We start from the raw sequence: 18202 nt of genomic DNA, 5'->3' as shown, positions 1-18202 counted from the left end.
TTGATGGTTATGGTTTGTATCCTGTTAATGCCATATATTAAGGCCTGAAGTGTTGGTCCTATTTTTTCTTTTATGAACTTTATAGTTCTAGGCTTTATATTCAGGTCTTTGATCCATTTTGAAGTAGTTTTTGTATATGGTGTGAGGTATGGGTCCTGTTTCATTTTTTTGCAGATGGATATCCAGTTTTGCCAGCACCGTTTGTTAAAAAGGCTGTCTTTTCCCCATTTAATGGACTTTGGGCCCTTGTCAAAGATCAGGTGACTGTAGGTGGATGGATTTTGATGTAACTTTTTCTTGTTGATTTTAAGAGCTCTTTTAGACATTACTGTGGAGATACGCATATGCACAAACACACATACACAAACACAACAGCTAATGCAAATTGTACCATTTTGAAAGAGAAACAAACCTGAGTAATCTGACTCTATCATGGAAATTTTAAAGACTCGTGAGAGGGTGGTCTGAATAGAACAGCTTGGGAAAGTTTAAGCAATTGCTAATGATTTTGCAGAAACTTTTGTTTGTATCTTTTGCATGAGCACTATTTACTTATGAATTTCAAGGAGTGCTCATATCTGAGAGGTTTTCTAAATGTCCAAATCAGTCCTGAGTTGACCTTACTCCTAAAAAAAAACAAAAAAACAAAAACAAAACAAACCCATTGCCTTTGAGTCAATTCCTATTCCTATTTCCTGTCAAGTGTAGTGTAGATAAGGAGCCCTGGTGGTGCTGTGGTTAAGCGCTTGGCTGCTAACCAAAAGGTCAACTGTTCGAACCTACCAGCTGCTCTGTGGGAGAAAGATGCAACAGTCTGCTTGTGTAAAGATTTACAGCCTTGGAAACCCTCTGGGGCAGTTCTGCTCTGTTCTATGGGGTCACTATGAGTTGGAATTGACTCAAAAGCAATGGGTTTGGGTTTTGTAGTGTAGCTATTTTTACAGTACATGTAAATTTATGAGGTTTCATATACTGGCTTTTAAGAAATCCCAACGTGCAGACATTTAAATTTAGAAAATTGATGTGTCAAGGATATTTTTAGGCAGACAGTTCATCACAAGGTTGAGTATTCTAATGTAGTAAAAGCACTGTTTACTGATCATAACTTACCTGAGGGCAGAAGAGCAAGGGAGCTAAATCAGTAAAGGACTGATTGGAAGTGAAAATCAGCCTCTCTGATATTTTAATAGGAGTCCCTGTGTGGGACTAAAAAGTTGGAGGTTTGAGTCCACCCTGAGATGTCTCAGAAGATAGGCCTGGTGATCTACTTCTGAAAAATCAGCCATTGAAAATCCTGTGGAGCTCAGTTCTACTCTGACACACATGGGGTCACCATGAGTTGGAGCTGACTTAACAGCAGTTGGCAGTGGTGATAGCTTAATTTAAGTCTTGGAAAAACTCAGTTTGGGTTTATAAAAATTTGCCTTATATGCAAACAATTTACGGATACAAGGTACACCTGTGGGTGCTTCTCAAACCCCCACCCCCAACTGAGATTAGCCCCAGTTGCCACCTATGTTGTCCAGCTTTGCGGGAGAGATTTGTGGACAATCAGTTCTCCAATGTGATATTAGCAGGAATAGTGACAAATGGCCAGGATCAGCAGTTCAGCTCCCGTTTTGCCCGTCTTGTCCCTGGATTTCTTCAGTGCTTCCCTGTGGGTGACTGGAGGTTAGAGAGAAGGAGACAACTCTTTTTCTGTTTGTTTTAATTTCTGTGACATACATGGACATTTGTGAGAGAGCGATGTTTGAGTGTGCCTATAGATTTGAATATTTTTGATGCATTCTTAACCAGTCCACTGCTTTCTGATGGAGGATATCAAGGGAGGTTTGCCATCTGTGGGGGACTTAGTTCTCTGAGTAATTCTGCCCCCAACTCTACTAAACACCCTCCAGGATGGGTAGTTCTGAGAACACAGAATTCCACTGTAAGTGTTCTGAAATAGAATTTTTTTGCTGAATGTTTTGACACAAGCAGGGATTCTTTATGTTCTCTGTGTGAGCGTGTGGAAGAGAGAAAGAGAAAGGAAGGGAGACAGAGACAGAGAGAGGGAGGGAGAGACAGAAAGAGAGAGATTGAAATAAAGTGATAAAAATGGTTACAATGCCTACTATGTCCCATTTCCTAGCATATATTACTGATGAGAAAGACAGTAATAGGACTGCATTTCATTGTTATAATAGAAACAGTGCCAAACCACTGGGACTTTTACTCCAGATTTTCTAGTTTTCTGTTTCCCTTTTCCTCTACAGATTTTTAACTTTAAAAGTTTGAATCATCATAATATGAATTCTCCGTTTACTTAAACTATTTTAATTTGCTTTTTAAAAAACAGAACTGTGAACAGATAGAGATCAGAGGAAACACTTTTGAGAAGAATGCAGAGTTTGAAGATCAGGGATATTACACCTGCGTGTTTTCCCTTCATTACAATGGAAAACTATTTAATGTCACCAAAACCTTCAATGTAACAATAGCTGGAGGTGAGAAAATTTTTAGAATTTGGGAGGAAAAATTTATCTGTGTAAAACTTAATTTTTCCCTTTTTCTAAAGTAGCATAGGATGGTGCCAGGCTACTACCAATGACTGCCCTGACAAGGAACACAACAGAGAGTCCCTGATGGAGCAGGAGAAAGGTGGGGTGCAGAACTCAAATTCCAGTAAGAAGACCAGACTTAATGGTCTGACTGAGACTGGAGGGACTCCAGAATGCATGGCCTCCGGATTGTCTGTTAACCCAGAACTAAAACAATTCCCGAGGCCAACTCTTCAGACAAGGATTAGGCTGGACTATAGGACATAAAATGATACTCGTGAAGAGTGTGCCTCTTAGCTCAAGTAGATACATGAGACTAAATGGGCAGCTTCTGTCCGGAGGTGAGATGAGAAGGCAGAGAGGGTCGGGAGATGGTTGAATGGACACAGGAAATCGGGTGGAAAGGGGGAGTGTGCTGTCACAGTATAGGGAGAGCAATTAGGGTCACATAACAATGTGTGTATAAATTTTTGTATGAGAAACTAACTTGAATTGTAAACTTGCACTCAAAGTACAACAATAAATAAATAAAGTAGCATAGGAAATCAGAGGAGACTTAGTTGGAGCTGTGATCACATCACTAGTTTAAGTGTGAGGCTCAAAATCTTGATTTTGGCATCCATCCACTGGGTAGAATTTTTTTTTTGTCTATAAGTGAAAGAGTGAAAGTTTATATGGGTGAATCTTACTTGAGTCAGCTCTCTCTTATTTGGAATTTGAGTACATTGTGGAATCTTTGGTAGTTAAAGTTATGTTTTTTCACTGAACAAATATTTATCGAGGACATCTACGTTGAATGAGGAGTCCCTGGGTGATGCAAGCAGTTAGCATGCTAAACAAATGGTTGGAGGCTTGAGTCTACACAGAGGCACCTGTGAAGAAAGGCCTGGCAATCTACTTCCAAAAACTCAGCCATTGAAAACCCTACGGAGCATAGTTCTACTCTGATACACATGGCATTGCCATGAGTCAGAATCGAAATCGACTGGTTTATGTCAAAGAAAGTATACTGAGCACTGGGAGACAAGGGAAGCAGAGAAATGTGAAATATGAATATGTGGGTAACATGCTATTTGCAGGGAATTTATAGTCCAGAGGAGCCAGTAAGCCACATACAGGTACCATGGCTATAAAGCAGGTGTCCTATGTGAGGCGTTAATAGAACACAGTGAGAGTATGGAGATTGAACAGAGGCAGGAGGCACTCTTTGAGCTGGGTCTTAGAGGTTGTGCGTGATGGATGGGCCGGACATGCTGGGGAAAGGCCACTCCAGGCTAAGAAAATGATAGAAATACAGGGATGGTGGTGGGAAAGGGCTGTGCATTTTGGGAGGATGGCTAATGGTCTGGCTTGTTACAAACCCAGAGGATGTATAACAGAAAAACAGAAGGCTAGCATTTTGGAGTGACGGGCTTATTGTTGTTGTTAGGGGCCATGGAGTTGGTTCCAACTCACAGCGACCCTATGTACAACAGAACAAAACACTGCGGGGTCCCGCGCCATCCTCCAGTTGTTGTTATGTTTGAGCCCATTGTTGCAGCCACTGTGTCAACCCGTCTCATTGAGGGTCTTCCTCTTTTTCGCTGACCCTCTACTTTACCAAGCATGATGTCCTTCTGCAGGGACTGATCCCTCCTGATAACATGGCCAAAGTATGTGAGGTAATTTAATTAAACCTCACCCAGTGAAAATATCCTTCATATGGCACAGCCAGTAATTGATCATCTGTCTTGGGAATTACCAAGGAAATTACCAAATCATGCAAAGCTAAGTCCAGATTCTAATATATAATTGTTGAGAAGTCCTTTTTTTGCCCATTGAGTCTAAATGTACCTCCTTGTAATTTCTATCCACTAGAACAAGATTACAAATTATGTCTAGCCCCTTCTTAAAATGACATCTCCTTCTGATATTTGAAGATGGATGACTTATCCACCCTAGACTTTTCTTTTCCATCATCCTGGGAAACCTGAAACCCCATATGGATGACTTATTCAACAAAATCGTGGACTTGCAGTTATAGATCTCTTTTGCTTTAGCAACATTTTTTCCTCTTTACTTCAGCCATCCACTGATATGGCTATCTGCCCATGTATCACTGCTATTAAAAAAAAAAAAAAAAACTTAAGAGGCTTAAAACAATAGAATTTATTATCTTACATTTCTGTAGGTAAAAAGTCTGAAATGAGTTGACTAGACCAAAATCAAGGTGTCAGTAGGATTGCATTCCTTCTGGAGGCTCTAGAGGAGAATCCATTTCCTTACGTTTTTCAGCTTCTAGAGGGTTCCCTGCATTCCTTCATCTTCAAAGCCCACAGCATAGCATCTTCGTATCCATCCATCCATCCATCCATCCATCCATCCATCCATCCATCCATCCATCCATCCACCTATCTAATCTATCTAATCTATCATCTACCTAGCTAGCTAGTTAGCTATCTAGCTAGCTAGATATCTCAATGTCTCCCTTTCTGTGAATTCTGTTTCTGTCATCACATCTCCTTGTCTGACATGTCTGCCTCTGCCTCCCTCTTATTAAGCACCCTTATGATTACTTTGGGTCCCCTCACCCCGAATAATTCAAGATCATTTCCACATCTCAAGATCCTTAACTTAATCACATATGCAAAATCCCTTTTGCCATGTAAAGTGCTGTATTCACAGTACCTAGGAACTGGGATATGGACGTCTTTGGGGAGGCATGATTGTGCTTACCACAGCTCATAACCTGGGAATCTAATAACTTTGAATTCTGAAACTTAAAAATCTCAAATCCTGTATGTAATCATCTACCCTATAATTCTTCAGTTTTACTTTTATTCATATATATATGTATTCTTTAATCTCCTATAAATCTCTGATTTCTTAACACCTCCACCACCAACATTGCCCACCCTGTCTTTGCTTTCAGTCCATCAACTTTTTCCTTCCTGGAAAGAGCAATAAGAATGTCCATCATAGAAAGGGTGCTAACTACAGGCCAGGAGTTGTACTGGGTACTTTAGTTGAATTGTCTCAAATAGCCCTCACAATAGCCCTGTGAGGTTGTGACCTGGGGCAAGTTAGATTACTTACTTTCTCTATGTCCTGGATTCCTCATTAGTAAAATGGGACAGTAATGGTACCTCCCTCATAGAGTTGGCTTGAGGATTGTGTGAGTGGATGTGTGTAAAGCATTTCGAATGATACCAGCCACATAGAAAGCTCTATCATAATTATTACCATTTCCCACTGCCTTGTCCCCACATCCCCACACTGTTGCACGTGTTGTTCTCTTTGTATTAGCTGCCCATCTTATTTTCCTTGTCTTCTTAGAGAATGCCAGCATCTTTCAGGACTCCGCTCAACTGTCACTTCTCCTTGTACCCCCACTGCTGCTTTCTGATTGCACATTTCAGATTGCTTCAGAAGTCCTTTACATGTCTGTCTCTGTTAGAGACTGAGAAGCCTCTGGAAAGAAGGGATTGAACCGGGTTCTCTTCTTCGTCTTTGCATCTTCCATACCTGTGTCTGGCACTTGACACATAGTAGGTGCTCATCACATATCTATTGAACAAATTATCGTGTCAGCAACAGTCCCTTCAACCATGCCCTATAAATAAGAAGTCTAGATTCTTCACCACCCTGATCATTTTCCTTTGAATTTGCTGAAGTTTGCCGTAAGTCTTCTAAAACGTGGAGCTTGGAGTCAAAAATCAATAGTCAAGAGGCGTTATGATATATCCTTAGGACAGTGGGACTCTGAGCCTCCACTTTCTCTATGTTGTGTTTTTATTATAGTTCACATGTGGTCATGGACATAGATCTCTCAGCTACCACATGGTGAGCACCGTTGCCTTGGGCTTGAGTTCAACCCTCTTGACCCCTACCTGACATTTTCCTCATCTCGTGCCCTGGCTACTATGGTGATGTCTCCGTCTGCTGCTGATAATCTCTGTGCCATCCTGATTCTGTGATGTTAGCTTCATAAGCAGACAAGTCACGCCACATGCATACACTGATGTGCCATTTTAATTCTGTTACCTCATATGGAACTGCATCCTTCACTTTGTAACAGAATCCAGTGCTGCTCTGAGTTTCCAGTGACATAATTCAAGTTTTTGTAAATGTCATCCTTTACACCACTTTTTCTCAAGGGTCTTACATGATTGCCTGAGAAAAAAGATGGATCCAGAGAAAGATGTTGTTGTCGTTGTTAGGTGCCATTGAGTAATTTTCAACTCACAGCAACCCTATGTGACAGAATAAAAATGTCACATAGGGTTTTCATGACTGTAATCTTTATGGAAGCAGATCTCCAGGTCTTTCTCCCGAGGAGCCACTGGGTGGGTTCGAAATGCCAACTTTTCAGTTAGCAGCTGAGCACTTAACTGTTTGTACTACCAGGGCTCCTTAGAGAAAGATAGCAGTAACGATTTTTCCACATTACACAAAATCACCTCCTGCCCCTTTGTCTCTGCATCAAGCTCATACTCCTCATATGCTCATTCTCTGGAGGCTTCCTGATTCCTCATACCTGCCTGGAAGCAGACATGTTTGAATCCCAGGAGAATTCAGACCTGACTCTCAGCATGGTCTTCCACGTGCTGGTTTGATTCTCCCGTTCTTGCCCACCTGTTCCCCTGAACACGTCATAGGTCTTCTCGCAGTCTCTCTGGAGAAGCATCTTCCTCTGTTTTCAGCTGTGGTGAGCAGAAGCCATGTATTTGAGTTGAGAGAAAACTAGATTGAATGTACTATCTCCAGTTATGTGAACCTGGACTTGATTGAAAGGACACAATAATCAATATTAGCTGCAACATTTTTTCAGTGAAGATACAATTAAAGTACATGTAAAGGGCTGACTATTACAATCTTTGTTACATTGAAAAAGCAAATGATGCCAAATGTCTGTCTTAGAGAAGCTTTACACAGTACTGATGCATTTTTCTTTTCTTTTTTCACTTTCAGATTACAATAGTATAACTCCAGTTCTTCTTGGACCAAAGTTTAACCAGATTGAAGTGGAATTAGGTATATTTTGATGTACATGTATTCTGCATTTATGAATGGGGGGCATAATTAAATCTTCCAAGGGTAAATCTGATTAATTTTTGATCAATAATGTATGGATAACACATTTCATATTTAGTAAAAAAAAAAAAAAAATATATAAAAATCAGGAAAAGCCTGCCATTGTTTGAGCGTTGCCACCTTTAGATGGATTGAGATGAACAGTCTGTCCAGAAGTCTGTGGAACTGACTGGTTTGTAGACTGAGGTGTTAAACACTCCGGGTGTGGTTTTTCTCTAATAGTCTCTATGGTTATTTCTGAATACAAGAATTGTCTTAGTTATCTAGTGCTGCTATAACAGAAGTACCACAAGCAAGTAGCTTCAACAAACAGAAATTTATTTTCTCACTGTTAGGAGGCGGGAGGTTGGAAATCAGGGCACTGGCTCTAGGGGAAGGCTTTCTCTTTCTGTCGGCTGTGGGGGAAGGTCCTTGTCTCTCCAGCTTCTGTTCCTTGGCTCCTTGGTGATCTTCAGGTGGTATGGCATCTACTTCTCCCCATCTCTCAGCTTCCTTTTCTTGCTTGCTTGCTTAAACTGCTCTTTTATATCTCAGAAGAGACTGGTTTAAGACACACCCTCCACTAATACTGCCTCATTAACTAAGAAAGAAAACCCATTCCCAAATGGGATTATAACCACAGGTATAACCAGAAAAACCATTGCCTTTGAGTTGATTCTAACTCATAGCGACCCTATAGGACAGAGTAGAAACCAAGGCTGTAATCTTTATGGAATCAGATTGCCACATCTTTCTCCCCTGGAGCGGCTGGTGAGTTCCAGCCAACGACCTTTCAGTTAGCAGCCCAGTGCTTGTAGGGGTTAGGATTTACAACACAAATTTTTTAGGGAGACATTTCAATCCATAACAGAAGTTTAGTGAGAACACTCTGGATAAATCATTGTGTGGTTTGAATAATTGGTTTATTGATTCATTTTTAATCAATCGACTGAATTGACGGTACATTTGGGAATTGTCTAGACAGGTCTTATGAATCAACATGTCCAGTTGACTAATTTTTTCAAAAAGGAAAGGGAGAAATTCACGTATGCCGAGCACTTACCATAGGAGTCCCTGGGTGGTGCAAATGGTTAAGTGCTCGACTACTAACCGAAAGGCTGGCTGTGGAACCTACCTAGGTGCCCTTGGAAGGCAGGCCTGGTGATCTGCTTCTGCAAGGTCACAGCCTTGAAAACCCTATGGGGCAGTTCTACTCTGCATGCATGGGGTCCCCATGAGTCGGAATCGCCTCTATGGCAACTAACAAGAGCAACAACGACAAGTACTTACAGTAAACCAGGTAACATGTTAGGTGATTGTAGCATTATTGAATTAAATCCTCCCATGATCTCTGTGGGGCATTGTTCCCATTTTATGGATTAAAAGAACCAGAACTCAGAAAGGTTAAGTAAGTTGCTATAATAAAACCATTGGAAAGCGGCAGAACTGGGATGCAAATCTGAGTTGATTATATCCAAAGCCCACACTTTTTGACCACAATGATTTTTTTGGCTTTAATGTCCAAAGTGGCTCTGATACTATGTCATTGGTACCTGTGATTTCCTTACTTTCTATTTCAATTTTGTCTTATCTTCATTCTTTCTTTCTTTCTTCTCATTTTGGGCTTCATTTGTACTCTTTTTCTAGCTTGTTGATGTAGAGAGTTAAGAGAACTAATTCAGTTATCCGCTCTTCTAATATGTGCATTTTAAGCTCTAAATTTCCTTCTGAGAGCTATGTTAGCTGTTTCTAACAAGATTGATATGTCCTATTTTCCTTACTGTTCAATTCAAAACAACTTTTTAAATTCCCTTTGTGATTTGTTATTTCATCTATGGATTATTTGTGTTTCTTAATTGCCTATTATTGGAGCATTTTCTACTTATTTTTCCGTTATTGATGTCCAGTTTAATTCCATCGTGGTCCAAGACTATACACTGTGTCATTTCAATCTGTTGAAATTTGTAATAGTTTACTAAAGCCAGACTAGGACGTATCTTGATGATTGTTCCAAGTGCATTTGAAACAAATTGTGTTTTCTGCAGGTTTTGGTTTTATCATTCTCTAAATGTCAGTCAGGTTAAGTTGATTACTGGTGTTGTTGAAATTATCTGTATACTTACTAATGTGTGTGCTTGCTTGCTTTATCAGTTCCCGAGAGAGATACGTTATTGTCTCCAGCTACGAAGGCCAATTTGTCTATATCTTCTTTAGTTCTGTCAATTTTTGCTTTATGTATTTTGAGGCTATTTTGTGGGCACATTCAGATTTGTGACTGTTGAACTAACACTTTTATCATTACGAAATCTCTCTATCATAGTCTGTATTTCTCAGTGCCTAAAAAACCAGCTGCCGTCAAGAGTCCATTCCGACTCATGGACGCCCCATGTGCGTCAGAGTAGAACTGTGCTCCACTGGGTTTTCAGTGGCTGATTTTTCACAAATAGACATCCAGGCCTTTCTTCTGAGGAGCCTCTGGGTGGTTTTGAACTTCCAACCTTTCGGTTAGTAGCTGAGTGCTTAACTGTTTGTACTACCCAAGAACTCTATATTAAACAGCCACACCGGTTTTCTTTTGTTTAAGATTGGCATGTTTTATCTTCTTTTACATCCTTTTACTTTCAGTCTTTCTTTGTCCTTATATATAAAGTATGTCTCACATAAATTGCATATATTTGAATCTTTTTTGAAATCCAGTCTATATAGTTAACAGTGCATTTACTTTAATAAGTTAATAATATAGTTGGTTTTGAAGTCTCTTGTTTCATTATCTGTTTTCTGGCTGTTTCCTATGTTATTTCTTTTATTCTCCTTTTACTTTTGGATTAGTAATGTGCTTTTTCTTTATTTCATCTGCTTTGTCATCCTTCTGGTCATCCTTTTTAAAAATCATTCATTAGTCTTTCTTTGAGAGATTACGGTATCATGTCTTGTTACAATAAGACAAATGTAAACATTAGTATATTTAAACTTCTCACCAGCGTGCTAGAATCTTACAACAGTTTAACTTCATTCATCCACTTCCTGCACTTTTTTCAGATATTTTTCTTCTATATGTGTTATAAACCTCACAAGATATTATAATTATTATTGCTTCAACTAATCAAAATTCATTTGTAATTACCTAAATATTTGTGTTTTCTTGTGCTATTCATTTGTTCATGTATTTCTTTCCCTTCATCTAAGATTATTTTTCTTGAGCCTGAAGAATTTCTTTCAGCTGTTTTTCACCTGGTGTTGTTGATTGAATGGTGTCCCCCAAAATACCTGTTGGAATCCTAACCCCTATACCTGTGCATGTAATCCTATTCGGGAATAGGATTTTCTTTGCTACGTTAATGAGGCCATATCAGTATAGGATGTGTCATAAGCCTAATCACTTTGGGATATGAAAAGAGCTGATTAGGCACAGAGACACATGAGCAAAAATGGGGAAAATATAGATGCCATGTAGAGATGCCAAGGAGCCAAGGAATGCTGAGGCTAGAGAAGCTGGCAGTGAGAGAACCTTCCCTTAGAGCTGGTGCCTTGAATTCGAATTTCTAGCCTCCTGAACAGTGAGAAAATTAATTTTCGTTCTTTAACACCACCCACTTGTAGTATTTCTGTTACAGCAGCGTTAGCAAACTAAGACACCCGGAAACATCTTTATTTTCCCTTCAGCTTTGAAGAGTGTTTTATTTTGGTAACGATTTCTCGGTTGGCAGTTCTGTCCTGCAGTTTAAGCTGCCCTGCTTTCGCTCACCCGCTTCTTTAACTTCTGTTGAGAAGTGAACCTTCAGTCTTGTTGTTCCGCCTTTGATGTGTATGTTTCTTCTGGCTGCTTTCAAGATTCCCTCTTGGATGTGGATTTTGATGTGCTTAGGATAAATTCCACTGAGCTTCTTGTGAATGTAGTTAATCAGTTTTGAAAAATTTTCTGCCATTATCACTTTGAATATTTCTTCTTCCGCTTTCCCTATTTCCTCTCCTTCTGGAACTCCAATTATATGTATTTACTATGTCCTACATGCCTCTTAGGCACAGCTCTGTTATTTTCATTCTTATTTTTCTCTATGATTTAGTTTTGATCTTGGCTTAAATTCAAGTTCAATAATCATGCCATCTTCGATGTCCAGTTGGCTGTTAAGCCCAGTCAGTGAGTTCTTCATTTCATGTGCTGGAGTTTTCAGTTCCTGAATGCACATTTGATTCATTTTTTTATAGATTACTATTCTTTGTTTTACAGATTATTCTTCTTTTTCATAGATTACTATTATTACTAAATGTCTATCTCTTCATTTATTTGTCCACCTTTTTCTTATTTTTTTTTAACCTATGTATAGTAGCTATTCCAAAGTCTTTGTATGCTAAACCCAGCACCTGTATCGTCTGTGGGTCTGCTCCCATTATCTATTTTCTGTTGATTATTTTTCACATTTCTCTGCCTCTTTGCATCTATCTTAATTTTTTATTGTTTCCTGATCTTTGTGTATCCAACAACCAACGTGAATGAAGTTTGTGTTATTTTTCTCTGGGAGTGTTTGCCGTTTTGCTCTACGAGGCCGATAGTGTGAGGGCTGATCATTGTAATCCATCAGAAATCGAGTGGTGGCTGGGTTGGAGGTTAGTTAGATTCTGTCTTCCTCTCATCTTCAGTAACTTGGGGAGATGGCAGGCATGTGTTTGTTGCCCTGTCTCTCCCCTCATAGGACCTGGTCTCCTAAGTACCATGGGACTGAAGGAGATTTCATTCTGTCTTTGCAGAGTGTCCAAGCACCTAGAAAATATCCTGTGAGACAAATACCTCGCATTTGGGGATTTTCCATGTTCAAATCCATCATGCCATCCCATGGGGCTGTTAAAAACTCCAATTTATGCTTTTTCTTCCTCTGTGAGCATCTTCTACTACATAAAATGGCTGGCAGTCTTATCTCACCTAAAAAGGGCGCTTTCCTAATTGTACATTCAACTCAACTGCTTCTGCTTGTTTCCCCTGCACACTGATGCTTTTAATATATTTCTTTGTGGGATTTGTCTGTTTTTTTTTTTTTTCTAGAAGTTGCAGTGGGAGTAATGCCCTGACATTACCTACTAAACTGTGTACTGAAAAGAAAGTCCACTGGCCACTTTAAGTTTTAATAGTTGATTTAAAAATAAATTTTCTCTTTATCTTTGATTTTGATGTGCCTAGAAGAAGCTGATTCATGGTCTGGAAGTGAGACATAATTGCTTCCTAATTTGTCTGCCTTATACATTTTTTTTTTAATTCCTTAAAACAAGGCATATTGGGATTCTTTCTAGGATGTAGCACTGTGTTGTGTACCAGATTGTTTCACATACATTGGTTATATTAATTTAAAACCCCTGGTAAATCTGAGTTTCTAAAACCTGAACACTGGTTGTCAACTTTTGCCTAGGAAAAAGTGAACAGCTCAACTGCTCTGCTCTGCTCAATAAAGATGATACAGTTTATTGGAACTTCAGGAAAGAAAATGAAACAGATCATAATTTACATGAAGAGCAAGAAATAAAAATTAAGTATGTATGTAATGTTATAAGAAACACTGGATTCCTAATTGACTGATGTAGTATTTGGAGTTAGGTTAAATTATAATCATAGTTTTATAATTATAACTAATTGTAACTTCTAAACTGTAGGTTGATGGATTATGCAGAAATTATCGCAGAGATCTAAACTAGAAAAAGAAGTCAATGAGACCGTTCAGTGTTACCTTTTAGAGGTAGATTTTGGTCAGGGTCTGATGGGGGTGGGGATTTTCTCTAAGCATCTTTTATAAAAGAGCAATTACCAAGGCCCCAGTTCTTTTGGATTTTGAAAAGTGGTGTCTTAGTTATCTAGTGACGCCATAACAGAAATATCACAAGTGGGTGGCTTTAACAAACAGAAATTTCTTCTCTCACAGTTTAGAAGGCTAGAAGTTCAAGTTCAGGGAGCCCGTGTATGTTAGGGGAAGGCTTTCTTTCTGTGTTGCCTCTGGGGGAAGGTCCTTGTCATCAATCTTCCCCTGTGACTAGGAGTTTCTCAGTGCAACGACCCTAGGTCCATAGGACACACTCTGCTCCTGGCTCTTCTTTCTTGGTGGTAGGAGGTCCCACTCTCTCTGCTCACTTCTCTCCTTTTATCTCTTGTAAGATAAAAGGTGATGCAGGCCACACCTTAGGGAAGCTCCCCTTACATATGATCAGGGCTTTGACCTGAGTAAGGTGTTGCATCCCACCCTGATCCTCTTTAACATAACCTAATCTTGCTTCCTGAAGGCAGAGATTAGGATTTACAACACATAGGACAGTCACATCAGATCACAAAATGGAGGACAACCACACAATATGGGGAATCATGGCTTCCTAAGTTGACACATATTTTTGGGGGGATGCAGTTCAATCTATGACAAGTCTGTTAAATGCTTGGTTTTTACTAATGTGCCTGAGAAAAGAATGGGTCAGGAGCCTGGAACAGGCATAAGTTAATTTGGCTCCCTCATGTGCATGAGCTGCCTCACCAGGGCTCATGCATCTGTGGAGGGATAAGCTGGGAGTGTGCATGCTGCAGGGTGCATCCTCAGTACCTTTCCCTGCAGGACCCTGGCTGCAGCCAAGGTCAACGCCATCTACTACCACCTCTCCAAGACTTACATCCTGTACACACACACTTTTATTTTTTTCTGATTATTGAAAATAATTCATTATAAGAAACTTGGGAAATACAGAAAATCACAAAGAAGGAAACAGTCATTTGAAGACAGTTTTGCGTGTGTTTTGGGAATTCCTTTGATGAGCACGAGATATGTGGACATAAATATTGCCTCCTGCCTTGTTAGAGATAGTTTATTTCTTTTTAGAACATCAGTTACGGTGATTATGAAAGATGGGAATTGAGAAGTTTTATCTGGTACAGAAAGACTTCCAGAGATTGTAAGTTATGTTTCAGGGAAACACTAATGTAAATTGCTGGTAGTCTGTCCCTGCTGATGTTCACTGTTGGCGGACTGACGTTAAGCCTAATTATTATTGCATTTTCCTGTCACGTTCACTTAAGGAAACTTAGGAGAACAGTGAAGAGAGGTAAGAAAAGCACCTTCAGTCTGCAGACAGTGCAGTGGTTAGGTAGAAATATCTAAAAAGCAGTGTGTGTGAAAAAAGTTCTAAAGAACGTATATGAATATTTGTTGTTGTGTTAGGTGCTGTCGAGTCAGTTCTAACTCATAGCGACCCTTTGTACAACAGAATGAAACACAGCCTAGTCCTGCGCCATCCTCACAATCCTTGCTATGTTTGAGCCCATTGTTGCAGCCACTGTGTCAGTCCATCTCATTGAGGGGCTTCCTCTTTTTCGCTGACCCTCTACCAAGCGTGTCCTTCTCTAGGGACTGGTCCCTCCTGTCAACATGTCCAATATTAATATTAATATTATTAATATTTACATCTCCTATATCTTCCCATTAAGGAATGTCCTGCCTTATTAAAAAATTTACTAAGTATATAGTCATTTAAGCTTTTCTTAATTACTTTAGCTATTGTTGTTATTATTAATTATTATACTGATACATTTAGGTTCTAGTCAATGGTGATCCCAAGGTATCTAGCACCATAGGCCACTGTGCTTTTTGAATTTTTTTTTTCTTTCTGCTTTTTTAGCTCCTTGCCCAGGATTAGGCATGCTGCTAAAACAAAAAAACCAAACCCATTATCTAGTTGGTTCCAACTCATGGTGATCCTATGTGTCACTGAGCAGAACTGCTCCATAAGGTTTTCTTGGCTGTAATCTTTATGGACGCAGCTCACCAGGCCTTTCTTTTGTGGTACCACTGGGTGGGTTCAAACTGCCAACCTATAGGTTAGTAGCCAAGAGGAAACCATGTGTGCCACCCAGGCATGCAATTAGTATCCAGTGAACTTTGAATTCAGTTAAATTGCCCAGCTGTCCTGCCAACGTATCTTATCCTTAGCAACTGTCCCCCGCTGGAGTTCCTTGTTTCCTTCTTCTAGCTCTCGATTTCTCCTCTGCAGAACCCAAACTAAGACAACGGGATGGAAGACCAGCTAAGCACGCTTACTAGAAATGGAGCTTAATCTAGGAGAGCTAGGAGGTCTTTATACTTGGGTGGATGGGCTTTTTATGTCATCTATTTTGGCTTCTCAGTGGCCTTTTGTGGCTTCCTTCTAGGTTTTCATCAGTTTTAGATATGTGAAATTATATTCTAGAACATGCTTGAGACAGCTGGAGGCTATAGTGGGGTCACTAGAGACACCTGGTATAGCAGTAAGTCGCCTGAATGCATCCACATGACAGTGCTGCCTGGAGGGGCACCTTCAGAGGGAAGCTAATGTGGTGAGCATTTGCCTCACATCGATGATGGGACAACCTGATGTCCTTTGAGAAAGACGAAGAGTGCCTGCTGCCAGCGGTTGTCTTAAGCCACTTTCTGACAGTCACTCAGCAGCTTAGCGAGTATTTTTCGCACGCCTTGGGGAATATCTGAGAATAGTTTTCTCTTTTAATGTCTTCACAAAACAAAGCGATCTTCAGGATTGCAGGAGCAAACTTGATATACATCCGTATCTTGTGAGTTAAACAACTTGCAGCCTTGTCACAGTTGGTGTAGACCTCACTGTGGGAGGAGCTCTGAGTAGTTAAACCAAACCCGTTGCTGTCGAGTCGATTCCCACTTATAGCGACCCTATAGGACAGAGTAGAACTGTCCCATAGGCTTTCCAAGGAGCGTGGTGGATTCGAACTGCCGACCTTTTGGTTAGCAACCGTAGCTCTTAACCACTGTACCACTAGGGCTCCTCTGAGTAGTTAGGAGGGGAGAAATAAGGGAAAAACAAGGGCGAGATTGAATATTTTCTTGTATTTTTGAGTTGTCATCATTACCTTCCAGGCATTTTAATTCTGGGTAGTTGAAAGCACTGTCCCCAGCTGGCCTCAGGAAGGGCTCCCATTATCAGCTTGGGTGCTCCCCAGAGCAGGAGGAGACTCACTGAAGCCTGTACTTTAAACATATGTACCAGAAGGGAAAGAAACCTGGTACCTGCCTTTGAATATTCTTTTCCCCTTGCCGTCGAGTTGATCCCAACTTATGGCAGCCCCACGTGTTATGGCGTAGAAGTGAGCTCCATAGGGCTTTCTTGGAGGTGATCTTTACAGAAGCAGATCCCCAGGCCTTTCTTCCACGATGCTGCTGGGTGCATTCAAACCAGCAACCTTTAAGTTAGCATCTGGTCACAATCCGTTTGCACCAGCCAGTCTCCTTTTAAGTATTTAAATATGTGGATTCGTCTCTCAACGGTAATTTTGCTGGTAATGAACAAAGCCTACTGCTAAATTCTTTTTCTCTTGCAGGACCTCAGAAGGCAAATGGCATGCTTCAAGAATATTGCGCATAGAGAATATTAATGAAAATAATCTAAATTTTCTCTATAATTGCACTCTGGCCAGCAAGGGAGGCACAGACGTCAGAGTCTTCATCTTGGTGAGAAAAGGTCTGAGACAACATTTCTACTTTTGAAAGTCTGTGGGAACTTGACATGCTAACAATGAGAGACACCTCAGAGATCATCACTTCCTCATTTTACACACCAGGAAACAGGCTCCCAAGAGGGAACATGATTCACTCTGTGTCATAGCCATTTGATGGCAGAGCTGGTGCTTAGCTCTTGATGGAATCCCTCTGGGCCACAATTCCAAGCAGAGAATGAAAAAAAACAAAATTTCTTCTCTTGCTCTCAGAGTCATCTTCCAATCTCAGTGTAGAATCCAGGGGCCCAGAGCAGGGAGGCAGGAGGAGCTCAGGGAACAGACTCTGGTGGGTGAGGGTCCTGGGGGAAGTACTCGGAGCAGCCCTGTCACACCCACACTTCATAGCCAGAGCAGCTCAGCCCAAGAGGAGGTCAGCGATCATTGGGTGTAATGCTGCCTGCAGTCTGTCTTAGCAGGGCACTGGGCTCAGGGGGCCCTTGGGTGTGGTCATTCACGCAGCACACGTTAAGGCCTCCCTTCCTTGGACCAGCCCCTGGACTTGGCAATGTCAAAGTTTTTCAGTGCCCACCTGATGGAATGCTCCAGAGTCCTCCACCCCATCCTCTACCCAGACAGTACAGCCCAGAGCCATTGGCCCAGTAGCCACTCAGAGTGGCTGTAACTGGGATCAAAAATCTGTTTTCCAGTTGTCACAGTTGTCACTGCTCATTGATTCACTACTCATTCCCAGGCTGGACTGTCAGTTTCCCAGATATATGGTAGGGAAAGGCTAGGCCTGAGAGGGACAGAGAGCGAGAGAGGTGCATCTTTTTCGGCTTTGGTGAGAAAATGAAGGGGTAGGACAGAGAGAACCTAAAGGTCAGAAGCCATTCTCTGGTAGGTTTTCCCAGCGACAATTTGTAGCTCACCTAGTGCACCTCTTTCAAAACCATTACTGTACCACGAGAAGTAATACTAATTGCTGATGTTCGTTCTGTGTTTATTGTTCGTAGGCCAGGCTCTGCGCTAACGTTCGTTCTGTGTTTATTGTTCGTAGGCCAGGCTCTGCGCTAACGTTCGCTCTGTGTTTATTGTACGTAGGCCAGGCTCTGCGCTAACGTTCGCTCTGTGTTTATTGTACGTAGGC

At 40.8% G+C, this 18202-nt stretch overlaps 1 protein-coding gene across 6 annotated transcripts in view; it reads left to right on the top strand.

The window, feature by feature from the left end:
* IL18R1 (interleukin 18 receptor 1) overlaps positions 1 to 18202 on the top strand; it is a 48588-nt gene that overhangs the window by 15195 nt on the left and 15191 nt on the right. For all 6 annotated transcript variants that reach the window (XM_023733869.1, XM_023733876.1, XM_004369400.2 and 3 more), the window contains 4 exons: positions 2339 to 2486; positions 7491 to 7553; positions 12992 to 13112; positions 16939 to 17078. In XM_023733869.1, coding sequence (XP_023589637.1) covers positions 2339 to 2486; positions 7491 to 7553; positions 12992 to 13112; positions 16939 to 17078 — 472 coding nt within the window. The remainder of the gene's footprint in view (positions 1 to 2338; positions 2487 to 7490; positions 7554 to 12991; positions 13113 to 16938; positions 17079 to 18202) is intronic.

This window comes from Trichechus manatus, unplaced genomic scaffold (genome assembly GCF_000243295.1).
Source record: "Trichechus manatus latirostris isolate Lorelei unplaced genomic scaffold, TriManLat1.0 scaffold00004, whole genome shotgun sequence".
NCBI classification, from domain to species: domain Eukaryota; kingdom Metazoa; phylum Chordata; class Mammalia; order Sirenia; family Trichechidae; genus Trichechus; species Trichechus manatus.
The sequence above is the reverse complement of the archived record's forward strand: the minus strand, read 5'-3'. Positions and strand labels throughout refer to the sequence as shown.